Raw genomic sequence first — 17928 nt, 5'->3', positions numbered from 1 at the left:
TTTCCATTCATGTTGCTTCTTTGCTAGGTGTGGAGCAGGTCTTTCATAGCTGAGCCATATCTCTAGTTGAGGCACAAGGGGTTTTCCACTGTTATATCAATCTGCCTTCTGTGATTTAACTAGCCGAATGCTGGACCATGAGGCTTGTCCCATAAAGCAGAACACATTTAAAATAAGATAGGCAAACATACTGTCGATGCAGTTCAAGAAAAGGCAACGCTGTGCTTTCCCCTTAAGCGGTAACTTATTTATTTTATGTTTCAGAAATATTACTTCTTTATTCTGTGTCATCATTAAATTAAACAATGTTTTCTCAAGAATTTGCTGTATTTTTCTAACCAGTTGCTAGGCAATGTACATAGGGGAAAAAAAATGAGGCTGTGTTAGTAAGATTTCTACTGCCTGTGAAGCAAGGGGAAAAAAATGTATTACTGGAGGTGTGAAACAAATCATTCAGGGGCACAGGTCCACTGGTTTTTGAGAGTGCTACACACCCACCAGCAACTCTCTTGCCAGTATAGATTTCTATACCCACAACAGTTGTGCAGCTGCTATACAAAGCTACCTGCTTCTCAAATGCTTTTCTAACTACACGGTGGCCACTCCCATTATTCTAGGGCTTCTGCTAAAACTCCCATGGGCATTACCACTTGGCCACAACTCCCCAAAGTCTACCTAGCACAACATATCAATCAAAAACAGCAAAGCATCCTTGGCAGCTGTGGTACCAAGGATGGGGGGGGTGCTCCCTTGCTGCGAGGCTCTGCTTCCGTTGTGCCGCAAGAGCTACAACTCGACACAGGAGCATCCATGTGTGTATGTGTCAAATAAGGCAAGATAGCAGGCATGGCTACCTGGGCAAAGTCTTAATTTTTAAGCATTCCTTGCATGTGGGATGGAAGAAGGCGTCCATTTTGGTTTTTCTGTCCCCTTCCCCTACTATGGGCCATTCTGAATTAAGAGGCTAAATTTATTCTCTACTGATTAAGGCAAATAAAAGATTGTAAGAAGAAACTCTGTGGAATTCTGCACGAACGGAGCGCAGCGTAACCTTACACAAAGTCCCGCGTAACTCAGCTCTCCGCAGTCCCCCGTTTTCAGCCCGCGTTCCAATTCAGTTGTGGACATGACAAAGAGTTGGGCCCATACTGGAATCCTTCATTTAATAGGAGAATTTAGCCTATTAGTTCAATATGACAGATCTGGCCTGGTAACCATGGGGACTGTGTTTACCCTTTCCTCTAATTAAGTAGTTTTATAGCTCACGCTGGCTTGCCAGCTCATCCACCGATTATGGGTCATAAGTAAATGCTCAGAAGTTTGCCCTCCTCCTGTGAGGCATGTTTCACAAAGTGGCTGCCTTCTGTTTGCCGCAGCCCAATTTAAATCATTTTCCGCAGGGGTCATGAAAAGTCTTTTAAAAAGGACAGTTTTGCATCAGCAAAACTCCTGGATTTGGTGACGCTGAAGAAGGCAGCATCCAGCTATATTCTACTATAGTATAAAACAGAATCAAAAAAGTTGCTGAAGCCAAGTCAACAATGCAATAGCAGTATGAAAAGAAAACCATGTCACAAATAGGCTTGGCATATGAGGCGCTGCTCCCTAACCTTAAATCATGCCACTTTTTATCATTCAGAAAATAAACTGCATGAAAAACATTAGACAGGCTCTTTGCCTTGAACGTGTAAATACACACTCTGTGTGGGTGATGTTTAAAGAAATGGACGGCAACTTTCCCCCCTGTGGATCTTTCTCTGAATATCCTATATGGCCGTGATGGTGAACCTATGGCACGCGTGCCACCATATCTGTGGGCATGCAAGCGTTGCCATAGCTCAGCTCCAGCACACATGTGCGCACCAGCCGGCTAATTTTTGGGCCTTCTGAGCCTACCAGAAGTCAGGAAATGGGCAGTTTCCGGCCTCCAGAGGGCCTCTGGGGGAGTGGGGAAGGCTGTTTTCACCCTCCCCAGGCTCCAAGAAAGCCTCTGGAGCCTGGGGAGAGCGAAAAACGGGCTTTCCAGTCCCATCGTGCCATCGCGTGCCAAAAGCGAGGGAGCACGGGGTGGTCGTGTACGCATGCACGGGGGGGGAGGAGTGCATTGAATTATGGGTGTGGGTCTGTGTGCACGTGACCCCCCCCCCCACGCTCCCCACGCTTTTGGCACGCAATGGCAAAAAGGTTAGCCATCACTGCTATATGGGATAGGCTCCATCCAATAAATACCATCAGACTCTCTTCATACTGAAAACAAGCATGTCAGAAACATCAGGCAAACATTTTCTCCCAGACAACTAGAGGTTTAAGTGAAACACTGGGTCTGAAGATGGAAGAGCTAGTAGATGGAGTACCATAAGGATAGTCTTCCCTCCTGCAAAGTTAGAATCATGACAATGAGATGTTCTCTTTAGATTATTACTGAAGCAACTTCACACATTGGGGGGGGGGGAGGGGGTAATCTGGCCAGAGATAACTTTGGATTACTTGAATATATCCGTTACCCACCGAAGAGTCTGGGTTTGATTTTATTGAAGTACCAAGTTCTAAATAAGGGATAGGGTATCTGTAGTGCTTCGGAGAAATTTGGAGCGTTGTCTTAATGACAGAGGCTGATGGAAGTAGGAATCCAACGGTAGCGCGCGGTACATTTTTCTGTTTAAGGGGGAACAGGAGACTGGTTTTCCCTTAGAACAGGGGTCAGCAATCTGCGGCTCTGGAGCCGCATGTGGCTCTTTCATCCCTCTGCTGCGGCTCCCTATCACCAGTCGGCTCCACAATTGATAGGGTTGTTAGGACAGGTAGAGGAAAAAGGATGCCGTGCTAGGAGGAGAGACTATGGTGGAGGAACTGGACTTCCGGTTGGCTCCAGAATTGAACAGGGGGCTTCCAGTTAGGACCTTTGTGGCTCTTTTGAGTGTTTAAGGTTGCCGACCCCTGCCTTAGAAGAATGGAAACCGGAGCTCTAGGGGAAACCCAATTAGCTTCAAATTCATGCCAATTAACTCTTCCCACCGGGGTGTCTCCTGCCTTGTAACTTGGCTACTAATTTGTAATCTAGACATGAATCAAAAAAAGGCAAGATGGCAGTAACAAAAAGCACAACTGAAACCCCCAACCCTTTCAGACTGGTGCACTCACAAAAGGGCAATGCTTGGATTGCAATTTCACAACCATCCATTTTGCTTATTTTGACTCACCCTCCAGATGCTGTTGAATTTTGGCCAATCTTGGCTTCCCCCTCCCCATAACTATTTGTCGAGAAGGGTACATTAACTCAGAGATCATAAAGATATTCCCGATCAAATTTGCCACTCACACATTTCCCCATGTCTTTTTTTTATTATTATTTTTTTGGGGTGGTGGTATCTTTTATCTACCTTGCTAAAGAAAATTTGTGAACAATGGTGCTCAAATGAATGCAGCAAAAGCTTTGTCTAAAAATGAAGGCCTGAGTTGCTTTCTTTCATGCTTTCACAATGTTCTTTGAATCTTGACAGACTCTGACACACTTATGCCCTGCAACCATCATCGCTGCTAATAAGCTGGAGAGAAAGGATTTTCAGCTAAAAGCAACATTTCTGCAAGGATAAGAAGGTCAGCATGACATCCCTCAAAAATGGCTTTGAAGCAATGACGAAGTGCTTTTCTTCACAAACATTGAGCTCATCACTTTTTCCCCTTCTGAATATTTCTCATATTACGGGCAATTTCAGAGCATCTCTGTTTTAATGGAATGTCCTTGAAAGGCAGAAGGCAATAATTTGGCGTGTTTCTCACAGGTTGGGCCAGATGCCCGCTTTGGCCACTTCAGATACCGATGTCTGGCTTGAGACGGTCTGTTGCAAAAAGCCGCTCCAGAATGTTATATGGTGTCAGGAGAGCTGTAGAGAGAACAATTACCTGGAAAGCAAAAGATACATGCATATATGGATAGGATGACTAGCTTTTGCTGCCTCCATCAGTGATGGAAACCTTCAGTGATGAAGAGTTGTGGTCCTATGAGCAAATAAACTAATACCGTATTTTTCGGAGTATAAGGCGCTCCTACTTTTTTTGGTGAGGAAAAGAAGAAAAAGAAATCTCCCTCTGCCTCTGAGCAATTTTGCCTCCTTGCAGCAAACAGCCTGCTTTACTTTCATTTTCGTTTTCAGCATAGCTTGATTAGCATAAGGGAAAAAAAAAATCTGCTCCAGCAATTTACCTCTTTGCGGCAAGCAGCAGAGCCCTGCGCAAAACAGCTGAGATCAAATCAGCTGAGAGTCGGGAGGCCGATCCAATCAACTTGTGCTAATTAGGCTGTGCTGAAGCTGAAAGGAGCTGTTTTTTTTCTTGCTCTTTGCTTGCAAGGAGGTAACTGCTGCGAGGCAGAGGCCAAAGGGTGGAGGCCAGTGGGTGGGCGGGGCTACATTCGGTGTATAAGACGCACCTAAATTTTCACCCCCTTTTAGAGGGGAAAAAGGTGCGTCTTATATTCTGAAAAATACGGTATCTCCTCAGCATACAATTCATAAGCAAACTTTCAATCATCAGAATTGCTGTAATTCACTAAGAGTGATAGGAAGATTGAGCATTACTATTATTACTACTATTACTATTATCTCTTTTATTCATTAAACATGAAACTCAGCCAACTGAACATTCAAAAATGCATCACAAATACCATTGACTGGTGCTAATGGTTGATACGGATTGCTGCCAGTGTCCTAGGTATCAACCAAGTATCTCCTTAAAATATATTACTAATATTACTATTATTATCACAGTCAGCCAGATATTCAGACAGTGTTTGGCATTTTTGTCTACCTATCGAGTCCTTACCAAAAACCTGGGATAGGCAGATATGGATGTTTGACAGTGTTACAGATATCATTGCAGGATGGAAGCTGTTCCAAGTAAAGCTGCCTTCTGCAATTGACTGATGGCAAATTTGTCAATGCCTGTCTTGTTGTGGTTGTTGTGGTTATTATTTTTTAATGAATTGCTCTTACAGTTTTCCCCCATCATGTGCTCAGTGGATGGGAGCCAATGTTGGCCTTTTCCTATTTGAATGGAAGCCAATGTTGCCTATTGAATGTATGTCCAGTGTTGTAGAATCTGAATAGAAAAAGTACTACTACTACAGTCATGTCTGGTGCGCTAAAGCGCTTCTGGATTGAAAGGATTGAACGGTGACCTCACCATTGTCTGGGGGCTCCTTATCTGTCCCCATTAAATTGCCCACCAAAGTGGTACCCATTTATCTACTCGCAATTGCCCATTTTCAAACTGCTGGCTCGGCAGTAGCTGGAGTATGTGACAAGAGCTCACTCCATCCCATGGCAGCAACTGGGTCTCGAACGCAAGCCTGCCGATCGTCAGCCCGGTGTCCTAACCTTGAGAGCCACTGCATGCCTTGAAAAATTTAACATGTGATTTTCTATGCCCTCCTTCCTACTGTTCCAAAAAGGAAATTCCAGGGGAATGATTGCCAATTTGATGCCTTCCTAATGAGCGGACGCAAGAATGAAAGATAATGCAAGGGAAATTGCATGACAGAAAGTATGCAATTTGCATAAGTTGTGACTAGAGAGAGAAAAGATCCATTGCCAAGGCATTGAACAAATAAAGCGGACTTAAGGCCATACAATGACAGAGATTTACAAAAATGCCTAAGACAGGTGCCCTTCTAATTCGCATGAATTTAAGAGGGAGAAGGAGACACATCCTGACTCTGTTATTTTAGCTATTCCAATAAAAGTAATTTTAGACCTAGGCAGTGTTTGTTTCTTGATTGGTCAACCGTGTAGGGCTCAAGGCCCGTTTGCTAGTAGAGGGCTGCAGGAGGCTATTGCGGCCGAAAAACGGGGTCTGGGAGAGGCCACGGCCCCCCTGAGCTCCGTTTTCGCTGGCAGAGGGCTAGCAAAACAAACTAAAAACAAAACAAAAGGAGAAATGTTTCCCCTTTTGCATTTGAGCATGCAAGAAGGGACAGGTGAGGAGAAAGGGAAAGAAGAAAGACACAGGAAAAGAAGGAAAGATGGGAAGAGATGGGGGATGAAGAAGGGAGGGAGGGAGTAAAGGAAGGAAGGAAGGAAGGAAGGAAGGAAGGAAGGAAGGAAGATTATAATGAGAGGGAGGGTCTGAGGGAAGTCCTGCCTTAGCACTTGGCCACCACAGGTGCCCCCGACACGAGTGATGTCGAGCTGGCCACACCCACCCTGGCCATGCCCACCCTAGCCCCCAAGGTCAAACACAACCTTGTTGCAGCCCTCAATGAAATCGAGTTTGAACAGTGGTGAAATCCAAATTTTTTTTTACTACCGGTTCTGTGAGCGTGGCTTGGTGGGCGTGGCAGGGGAAGGATACTGCAAAATCCCCATTCCCTCCCCACTCCTGGGGGAAGGATACTGCAAAATCTCCATTCCCACCCCACTCTGGGCCAGCCAGAGGTGGTATTTGCCAGTTCTCCGAACTACTCAAAATTTCCGCTACCGGTTCTCCAGAACCTGTCAGAACCTACTGGATTTCACCCCTGAGTTTGAAACTCCTGGTGTAGGGCTATTAGTGACCGACATTAATGGAAGAGACTATCATGGCTTATATCAGTTATATGCTTAGGTAGTTTGAGACTAGACGTCTCTTAATCATCATCTAGCCTAGCCTTCATACAGAGATACTGCACTACAGACATTTGGTGGTTCTTGCTTCTCTTCAGCTCCATTATTTAGTCAATTCACTGCTGAGAAAGAGAGACCATCACTTTCTCCCATCTAGGCCCTCAGGAGAGTTGGGGGGATGGAATCTGTCACAGGCTGAGTCTTGTATTGGTGTTTCTCCTTGACAAGTGTTATCAAGAAATATTTTACATGCAGCTCAAATATTCATGATCAAGATTTTGTTTAGGAAGGCTGTCAGGCTCCTCAGCACTTTAGTTGATTAAAGCCCTTTTTAATTGATTAATTTTTATACGTTATCAAATCTCAGTATAATTCCGCCTTGCGATATGCGTGAATTAATCATCAAAAGTTCCCATTCGTTACTAGAAAGTAAAGCCATATTTAATATTTTTCATCACAGTAATATACCAAATGGCACAGTAGAATGAAAAACTAAAAATGAAAATGTACTTTGATCTTTCTGATTAAAATTTGCCACACAGACTGATCCATTAATATTTTCATTGAACCTACTGATTAGAATTTTAACATTAATATTAATTAATATTTCATCTTAAGGCACAACTGGTACATATTGTCATGTATTTATAACCCAGTACAGTTACTGCTACAATAATCATAGTCATAATTTCATCTTTGCAGGATCTTCTATCTCTGAAATACCAACAACAATTGGGCTCACCCCTTTACAAAAGTTGTGCCATAAACATTTACGTTATCAGCATGAATCCGGATCTGATCGCTATTGTATGTGAATTACTGTATGTTCTACATCTTTATAACCAGTGAAATTTGCTTCCATTTCAGTCACATTTTGGAAGTGAACTACTGTATATCTATCAACAACTGTTTCAGTTCTTGCTAAAAAATACTCCAGAGTTACATATTTAATCTAATTCCTGTTTAAAGCGACATTGGTTAATTGTGGATCCAGATCTTAGTTTTCTGGAGGGCTCTGAAAATCATATGCCAGGTTGACAGATGAATCCCATACAGGCATATGTTTGTATGGTCGGTTCCGTTATATAGTACCCCTTGGCTATATATAATAACTATATAAATGCTAAACTGTCTGCTTAATATTTAAAACACCTAGCTATCAGTGGTGGGTTCCTCCCGGTTCGGGCCGGTTTGGCCGAACCGGTAGCGGTGACGATATGACATCACCGAACCGGTTCTCTTTGTTCGGGAGCTGGGGCCCCCCGCCCCCCCGTGTTATTCTTACCTTTTATTTGGCCCCACCCCCAATCTATTGCTGCCTCCCAAGTCCCAGCTGATCGGCTAGAAGGAAAAAAACTGTTTAAACTCTTGCCACAGGCCTTCAAAGGGCCGCCCTACAGCTGATCAGTGTTAAAAGGCAGTGTGGTGGTAGACCGGTGCCTCCAAAAACAAATGAATAGACCGGTGCCTCCAAAAACAAATGGGTAGACCGGTGCCTCCAAAAACAAATGAGTAGACCGGCAGTTAAAAGCCTGGTAGGCCAGTAACTCTGCTAAATCCTAAAGAATTGTCACATGACCATCAAGCTGCGCCCACAAAATAAGCCACGCCCACAGAACCGGTAGTAAAAAATTTTAGAACCCACCCCTGCTAGCTATTTAGAAACATCATTTAGCACCGGGAGTAAATATTCAGAGACCTGGAGAAATGCAGCTTTAAATGCAGCAACTTTGAAATAGTTTTGCACAAAAGGCCTATATTTATTTATTTCTGTTTGAAATGACTAACTTTAGGATTCTTTTTCCCCTCCCATTCTAAAGCTCTTAAGCCTCAAGTGCGGCGTTTCTCAATCTTGCTGACTTGTGGATTTCAAAATCCCAGAATTTCCCAGCCTGGGGTCCACACCTCTTAAAGTAACTATGGGCAAGAAACACACTCACTCTAGTGTGTAACAGCTTTGTATAGAGGACATTTAAGGGTAAAATCCTCTGAATTCTTTCTCTCACAAGCTGACCCATCACCACCAGGGTCAATCCCAAGCAAAGCAACTGCCGTTCTCTTGTCAAGCCTCAATCCCCCTCAGATAGGAATCCCAAAACTTGGCTACGCCATTTTCTCTCTCATCACCCATTAAACCTCTGCTTATCTTTCGAGCCAGAGTAATACATTGGGAGTCTGGATTAACTTGTCCATCAGCGCGCGCCACAAATTCAAGACTTGCCTTAGACAGCGAAGAAGTCGATTCACTACTCTAAGGAGATAATTAGGAGGTTAAGTGCAAAAAAAAAAAAAAAAAGGGCATGTTATCAGATGAAAATGCGTTTCTAGCGAAGTATTTAAATCTCGGGAACAATTAAATGAGCTCTGAAGTCAAGAATGCCATTAACAGAGAGGAGGCATTTAATTCAGGCCCGCAGGTACTCGGTGGGCCCTCCTACAATAGCTCCATTATTAACAAACATGTGGCCAGCGTGCTTTACGATACATTCCTTATGTAAAGCGTATGTAATTTAGGATATAAGGGAGCTTAGGTGGAAAGGAAGGATGGTATCTGTCTGAATTCCTGTTGCTGTTGGCAGCGCTGGATTTGGAAGAAAAAGATGGGAAGCTCTTAGTATCTTTCTATAATGGTGAAAAAGTTTAGAGTTGGAGCCAATGATTTATGCAGAAAACGTATATATGCAATGAAGTCTTTACAAAATATAGAACAGAGCAGAGCAGAGCAGAGCAGAGCAGAACAGAATGAGCTAAAAGGAACCTTGGAGGTCTTCTAGTCCAGCCCTCTGCTTAAGCATTTTAGATAAGTGACTGTCTAGACCAGTGATGGCTAATCTTTTTGCCATCGCGTGCCAGGAGGGGGGGACGGGGAGGTTCATGCGCACGGGTGCCCACACCCATAATTCTATGCGTCCCGCCCCACGCATGACCTCCCTCCCCCCCTGTTCCTGGCATGCGATGGCCCAGTAGGCCCGTTTTTCTTTCTCACCTGGCTCCAGATCCTCTCTATGCATCTGGGGAGGGAGAAAACAGCCTTCCCCACCTCCTTGGAGATCCTCTGGAAACCCGAAATGGCCCATTTCCCAAATTCTGATTGGACAGGAAGTGACGTTTTTTGCTGTCCCCAGCCTCCAGAGCCACTCTAGGAGTCTCTGGAGGCTGGGGACAGCAAAAAACGTCACTTCCTGTCCAAGCAGAAGTTGGGAAACAGGCTGTTTCGGGCCTCCAGAGGGCCTGGGGAAGGCTGTTTTCACCCTCCCCAGATGCAAAGAGAGGATCTGGAGCCAGGTGAGAAAGAAAAACAGGCCTTCCCCACCCATCCCAGGCCCTCCAGAGGCAGGAAACAGCCTGTTTCCCTACTTCTGGTGGGCCCAGAAGGCCTGAAAATCAGCTGGCTGGCACGCACATGCGCGCCGGAGCTGAGCTGGCATGCCCGCTGATATGGCTACGCGTGCCACCTGTGGCACGCATGCCATAGGTTTGCCATCACGGGTCTAGACCCTTCTTAAAAACATCCAGTGATGGAGCACCCATGGTTTCTGGAGACAAGCTGTTCTACTGGTTAATTGTCCTCACTGTTAGAAATTTCTTCTTAATTCCCGTTTCCAACCATTGTTTCTTGTCCTACCCACTGGTGCTTTGGAGAATAATTTGACCCCCTCTTCTTTGTGGCAGCCCCTCAAATACTGAAATACTGTTATCATGTCACCTCTAATTCTTCTTTTCTTTAGACTAGCCAAACCCAAACTCTGCAGCTGTTCTTCCTATGTTTTAGTCTCCAGGCCTTTGATCATCTTAGATGCTCTTTTCTGAACTTTTTCCAAAGTCTCAACATCTTTTTTGTAGTATGGTGACCAAAATTGGTTGCAGTACTCCAGGTGTGGTCTTACTAGGGTTTTATAAAGTGGTACTAGTACTTCACGTGATATTGATTCTATGCCTGTTTATATAACCCAGGACTGTATTAGCTTTTTTGGCTGCTTATATACTTATATCTAAGTATATATGAGAAAAATGGTGGACAATCCACACCCAGAAGCTTGAATGCTGACAGAACCACAATGCTGACTGAAATTCTCCAGGAACTGTCCAGCTCACAAGTTCCTGAGGGCAGATGAATAAGTTCCAAAGAGTTCAAAAGCCTTAAAGCACTTTAATGACTTTAGACTCTTCCCTTCAGGAGCTTTCATGAATTACTTGGCTCCCAAATCTGATAACCCGTGGCTTCCTATATTAGACTTAAGAGGATTTTGAACTTCTGCTGTGAAGGTTTGCTTCAAAAAACGTCCTTGAAAGTCCCACAAGAAAGCTGAATTGCATTACAGGCTTTCCAGTATTACCGAAACTCTTCCCTCCTGATCTCATTACCCATCCAAATGAAGTGGGCATTGCCCTAACTCTTTCTTAATCCCTTCAATCTTCCTCTACTTGGCAACGGTACAATTGGATTGTCTAGAGCAGGGGTGTCAAACTCCAGGCCCGTCGGCTGCATCTGACCCATGATGTGCTTAGATCTGGGGCCGCTCTGGAATCAGCGAAGGACTGGCCCACAGTGCTTCTGCCAATGAAAAAAGAGCTCGGGAGGGCCCTCCTGAGCTCTGTTTTCACTGGCAGAGGGTTGCAGGAGGCTGTTACAGCCAAAAATGGAGCTCAAGAGGGCCGCGCGAGGATTGCAGGAAGCCGTTGTGGCTGAAAGCGGAGCTTGGGAGCTTGTTTTCGCTGGCAGAGCGCTTGGACCACCACAGGTTCCCCCAACACGAGTGATGTCGAGTCGGCCATGCCCCCCCCGGCCACGGTCTCCCTGTCCCCCCCACCCCTCCGAGGTCAAACACAACCCTGATGCGGCCCTCCATGAAATCAAGTTTGACACCCCTGATCTAGAACAAATTGTCCTTTTTCATACCAGCTCTTTTATTATTTATTACTTTATTATATATTCCATACCTCTACTCCAGGCTTGTGAGCTGCTACAAGATCCTTCATCATTCGGACTTCAGATACCGTTACACCACCAATCATGAAGATAACCAGTATAGGATGATCGCTTGGGTGAGGTCGGCTCACCTGATCAAGAAAGAGAATAAATGTTTATGGAATCTGATCTTTAACCCTACAGAAGCATCTTCTCTGGCCTGGCGTGGTACTCCAAAAGAGAACCGAAAGTAACATCTCTCTTTTAAAACAGCCTGCGGGGCAGAGAAGACGAACTAAGAACTTCATCCCATCACTACCACCATGTTCCCTCCGTTCAAGATAATTCCTTACTGCTATAATTACTAGGCAAGAATTTCAGAACAAGGCTATTCTGTTTATAGCACAAAATGTTTTACTCTGCTCTCTACTTTCCGCTTTCCTCTCTCTGTCATTGCTAATTTTGCCAGCCTTCGTCCCAAGATTGCGGGCCAGATCTAAAGGAGAACGATGCTATTCTTGATGGTTAACTCGTTTTAATTCTTCTCCAGCATGGTGATGAAAAGTAAATAACAAAAGAAAGCAACTGTGGTTTGCTTGTTGACCTGTTTGCTTGTTCCACTTTCTTCAGTGAAAAATATGATGATTTTATCCAAAGACTTTCTGATTTCCATACAGTATAATATCTCTGCATTACAGCTACTGAAAAATATTGATTTTTTTTAAAAAAAGAACACTAATATTGTCTTGCTATAAAGCTACAGAGCAATCTAAAGCTAAATACATCTAATAATCATCTTGTCACCTATTACTAATAATATTGCCTAATATTATTAACTTTGTTGCTAATATTTCCATGTAAATAAACTTTCTGATTTCCATACAGTATAATACCTCTGCATTACAGCTACTGAAAAATATTGATTTTTTTTAAAAAAAGAACACTAATATTGTCTTGCTATAAAGCTACAGAGCAATCTAAAGCTAAATACATCTAATAATCATCTTGTCACCTATTACTAATAATATTGCCTAATATTATTAACTTTGTTGCTAATATTTCCATGTAAATAAACTTTCTGATTTCCATACAGTATAATATCTCTGCATTACAGCTACTTCAAAATATTGATTTTTTTTAAAAAAAGAACACTAATATTGTCTTGCTATAAAGCTACAGAGCAATCTAAAGCTAAATACATCTAATAATCATCTTGTCACCTATTACTAATAATATTGCCTAATATTATTAACTTTGTTGCTAATATTTCCATGTAAATAAACTTTCTGATTTCCATACAGTATAATACCTCTGCATTACAGCTACTGAAAAATATTGATTTTTTTTAAAAAAAGAACACTAATATTGTCTTGCTATAAAGCTACAGAGCAATCTAAAGCTAAATACATCTAATAATCATTTTGTCGCCTATTACTAATAATATTACTAACTAATATTGCCTAATATTATTAACTTTGCTGCTAATATTTCCATGTAAATAGGTTTGAACTTGTAGTTTGGACTGCTTTATCTCAGATTTTGACAGCAAACGCTAAGCTCATGGCAGCAGAATCAGAATCTTAATAAAGTTATATAAAAATATGTACCAGAACTAAAATGGCTTCAGAGGATAATTATGTTAGAACCGGCTGCAGGAAACCAGCTCAGATATAGTCTGTTCCTGATAAGATCATAAATAACAACTGCTCTCATTTCTAAAGTGGGAATAACTGTGACCTATTTACAGTGTTTATTAAAAGATGGTAATGTGCTAAAACACACCGGTTAAAATCCAATACAGACCTACATGCCTGTCAGTTTATTGATTTGAAAGGGCTTGTCTGCGCAAAAGTGTGACAAAGAGAAAAAATATAATTACAGACAAGGTAGGGTGGTTTTTTTTTGTTTTTTTTTTGTCGTTAGCAGATTGTTGATATTTCAAGAATGTGCCAATTAACCCATTTTACAGACGAGGTCGTTTTATTCTGGCATTGTTCGGCCTTTCCAAGTCAAGGGAGAAAAAAATACCTCTTCAAACCTCATAAACTCAAGATTCAGAAAAAAAGGCAAAATGATAAAAAGATCTGTCCTTGCCTTTGCAGCAAAATTGGGCTCATTGCAAGTGTCATAATCCCTTATTTTGAGGATAAATGCCTATATTTTAAAAACTCTCAGTCATCCCCTCAGAATGATACATATCAGACCTATTTGACATTGAGGTTTCGGTTTGAAGTTGGTGTCACCTCCTTTCTTATCCCTTATCTATTCTTTCCTTCTTTCTCTTAGGCCAGGGGTCAGCAACTTGCAGCTCTGGAGCCGCATGTGGCTCTTTCACCCCTCTGCTGTGGCTCTCTGTCACTCAAAATATGGTAGGCCAACCATGGATAAAGCCAAGAAAAGAAAAGTTTCAGAAGAAAACAGAAAGTTTAATTCAACTAGATATGCTAGTTTTGTGGCCGCTCAAGAAATAGTCAGGCACGGGAAGGGTTTTGTAGCTCCCGGTGTTTTCTTTTCTATGGGAAATGGGTCCAAATGGCTCTTTGAGTGTTTAAGGTTGCAGACCCCTGTCTTAGGCAGTCAGAAGATTATGAATAATTAGGCATTTGAGCAATACACTGTATGAACAGATAACATATTCTACCCAGAGCCTTGGTAGTACAGTGGTCTAAAGCACCCTGTTATTAAGACCAGCTGCCTGCAATTACTGCAGGTTCGAATCTCGCCAGGCTCAAGGTTGACTCAGCCTTCCATCGTTTCTAAGGTAGGTAAACTGAGGACCCAGTTGTGGGGGCAATAAGCTGACTTTGTATAAATATACAAAAGGATGAAGGCTATTGCTTAGCGCATTGTAATCCGCCCTGAGTCTCCGGAGAAGGGCGGCATATAAATCAAATTAAAAAAATATATATTTATTTCTCTTGAAAGAAATCAATCAACATCGTTCCTTCCCCGTTTAATCATAAAACAACTGTCAAAAGGGCTTACACGCAGCTACTAGAAATGGCTGCAAATATCCACAAGACCACTAACAGAGAGAGATACCAAACATCTATAACCCTGTACTACCATATGGAATCATCTGGATCAGCGCTCTCCAATCTTGGCAATTTTAAGACTTGTGGACTTCAACTCCCAGAATTCTGAGAGTTGAAGTCCACAAGTCTTAAAGTTGCCAAGGTTGAAGAGCCCTGATCTGGAGTATGGCCACCAGATTCGGTAGCCCAAAATTATATCCTCTCCCCCTTTTTTTTTTACCTTGTACAAGATTCTACTACATCTCTAGTTTCTTAATTGTCTGCCTCCACACATTCTCTTACCTTCCTGGACTCATTCCTCATAAGGAAATGGCCAGTTAATCCTTGATTTGCATTCTAACCAAACAACAAATGTGTCTCATCACATCCTCGTGCTTGCCTCTCTGATACTGCTAGAGAACTAAGGCACACATAATTTGGGACGCACATTCCAAAGCACCAGAAGGCAAGACAAGAAACAATGGGTGGAAACTAATCAAGGAGAGAAGCAACCTGGAGTTAAAGAGAAACTGCCTAACAGTGAGGACAATTAACCAGTGGAACAGAAGTTGCCTCCAGAAATTGTGGTTGCGCCAACGCTGAAGATTTTAAAGAAGAGATTGGACAACCACTAACATCTTTGTTGTTCTTCTGTGCACTCTTTCTAGGGCCTCAGCTTGCCTTCAGAAGTTGTAGGGGCTTCACCATTGGAGGTTTTTAAGAAAACACTGGATAGCCACCTGTCTGAAATGCTATAGGGCCGTGATGGCAAACCTATGGGACGCGTGCTCCAGGTGGCACATGTAGCCATATCGGTGGCCACGCGAGCTTAGCTCCAGCGCGCACATTTTCAGGCCTTTGAGGCTCACCGGAAGTAGGGAAACAGGCTGTTTCCGGCTTCCAGAAGGCCTCCGAGGGGTGGGGGTGGAAGGCTGTTTTCGCCCTCCCCAAGCTCCTAGAAAGGCTGTAGAGCCTGGGGAAGAGCAAAAAACGGGCCTTCTAGGCCCACTGGAAGTAGGGAAACAGGCTCCGGAAGGCCTCCGGGGGGGTGGGGGTGGAAGGCTATTTTCACCCTCCCCAAGTTCCTAGAAAGGCTCTGGAGCCTGGAGAGAGAGAAAAATGGGCCTACCGGGCCATCACGTGCCAGGAAGGGGGGGGAGCGTGCGCATGCGAAGGGCGGGGCGCATAGAATAATGGGTGTGGGCACACTCCCCCCCCTTGCTCCTGGCACGCGATGGCAAAAAGGTTAGCCATCACTGCTATAGGGTCTCCTGCTTGAAATGGGGGTTGGACCAGAAGACCTCCAAGGTCCCTTCCAGCTCTATTTCTGTTTGATTGATAAAAATTCAGTTTCCATGACTGTCATCCTAAACACTTCTTCCTCGTGGCCAATCGCTTCCTCGATGTCCTGTAGTTATTTCTCAGAGAATTAGTAACAAAAGATAAAAATTCTCAAGAGGATATTATATCCCTTAAACTACATGCTTAGTACACGGGATTTGACAACTGGACAGCATAAATGGATTCTCCATGCTCTTACTATGGCCAAAAGACCGATATTGCAGCATTGGAAACATACCTGCCTGGCCCTTTTCACTCAATGAATTAAAGACTTGATTGCACTTTCCACCTATGTGCGGATTGCCTATAGACATAGACTGTGTGGGCAAGTGGAATGGAATATGAGATTCATTTATGTAATGTAATGCTAAAAAAGGGTAAAAAAGACAGTCATATACAGTGCATTCAGAAAGTATTATTATACCTACATCAGGGGTGAAATGCTCCCGGTTCGGACCGGATCACCCGATCCGGTAGCGACAGCGGCGGGTGGTTCGGAGAACCGGTAGCAAAAATCCCTGCGCCCCCCCCCACCATGCCCAGTTGAGCCGCATGATCATCAGAGGCTTTTTTTTTTTACTTTTAAAAGCATTTTTTCTACAACCTCTTCTGATGAAAAAATGCTTTTAAAAGTAAAGAAAAAAAAAAGTCTCTGATGATTGCGCGGCTCAGCTGGGATCATCAGAGGCTTTTCAAAGCATTTTTTCCTGCAACCTCTTGGCCGAAGAGGTGGTAAAAAAAAATGCTTTGAAAAGTCTCTGAAGATCCCAGCTGAGTTGCCTGATCGGCAGAGGCTTTACAAAGCATTAGAAAAGTTTTTTAAAAAACAAAAAGTTGGCCATGCCCACCCAGTCACATTACCCCCCCACCAAGCCACGCCCACACAACCCATAGTAACAAATTTTACATTTCACCCCTGACTACATTATATATCTTTCCCCTGGTGTGAGGTGGGAATGGAGATTTTGCAGTATCCTTCCCCTGCCACACCCACCAAGCCACGCCCACAGAACCGGTAGTAAAAAAATGTGAATTTCACCACTGTATGTATGTATATATATATATATGTATGTACACACACACGCGAGTGGTTTTGTTGTATTATTTACTTTTTGTTAGAGCACTTTTTTCTTCTTTTTGACAATGTATCACTATCGCTTTTATGTTTTGTGTTTCTTTTCTTTTTGTTATTGATTAAAAATCAATTTAAAGATAAATCAAAATGCATCCAAGTTAGTTTATGTATGAAGAATCCCCAAAACAATACATCTTTTTTGGACTATGTTCCAATTTGGTCTGCACTAGAAAATGTGATGTTATCAGAGGGTTACATCAACTGAGTTGCCCACACAATGGTTTTACTTAACCCATAATGACACAATTACAAAAAGCCACACTACTTGGATCCATACATATAATGCATCGCAACATCCGAGGATCTTCTCGGGAAGAATTCACTGTGAATGAAGGCCAACACCAGCTAAAGAACTAACAGCTGTGATTTCACATTTTTGTGTATACAAGAACAATATAAACATATACTATCCAAATTCAATGTGGTCATATTGTGTAACCATGTTGTGTAGAAGGGATGATATAGACTGTCCATAATTAGACCCTATTGCTGGTTTATGGCTATTTCCAATGTTAAAATATGTCTGAATATTTTAATTGTGTGCAGTCACTGTGTCTCACCTGAAAATGAACCTCTTAAGAAAGTCCAATCTTCTCACAGGCAATTCTAACTCGGATTCGAATTTGGGTTGCCTGCATATTAGGCAGTTGTATTAACCTCTGAGCCACAAGTTCTCCTCCATTTATCAGCTTGAGCCAGGGGAGAGATTAAGTGTTTTTCTGTCGAAGCACCTGGTCTACCCCAATATGGGAGGGAGTATATGCAAGCAGCCCTAGTTCGAATCCAAGTAAGGGTATGGCTAGCTGATGCTAAATAGCCAACTTTTGGGATTTTGTACTCTTATTACCGTGTTTCCCTGAAAATAAGACCCTGTCTTATACTTTTTTGAACCCTGAAATAAGCGCTTGGCCTTATTGCCATGTGCTCAAA

General features: G+C 43.0%; 1 protein-coding gene across 1 annotated transcript in view; it reads right to left on the bottom strand.

The window, feature by feature from the left end:
* Positions 1-302: 302 nt before the first annotated feature.
* SCFD2 (sec1 family domain containing 2) overlaps positions 303-17928 on the bottom strand; it is a 181892-nt gene continuing 164266 nt past the window's right edge. The window contains exons 8-9 of the mRNA XM_070948848.1: positions 11541-11660; positions 303-3903 (exon numbers count right to left, since the gene is read on the bottom strand). Of these exons, the coding sequence (XP_070804949.1) occupies positions 3811-3903; positions 11541-11660 (213 nt within the window). The 3' untranslated portion in view covers positions 303-3810. The remainder of the gene's footprint in view (positions 3904-11540; positions 11661-17928) is intronic.

This window comes from Pituophis catenifer, unplaced genomic scaffold, assembly GCF_029215685.1.
Source record: "Pituophis catenifer annectens isolate HBS135680 unplaced genomic scaffold, rPitCat1.0.hap2 SCAF_8, whole genome shotgun sequence".
Lineage (NCBI taxonomy): Eukaryota > Metazoa > Chordata > Lepidosauria > Squamata > Colubridae > Pituophis > Pituophis catenifer.
Note: the sequence above shows the minus strand (reverse complement) of the source record. Positions and strands in the feature narration are given on the sequence as shown.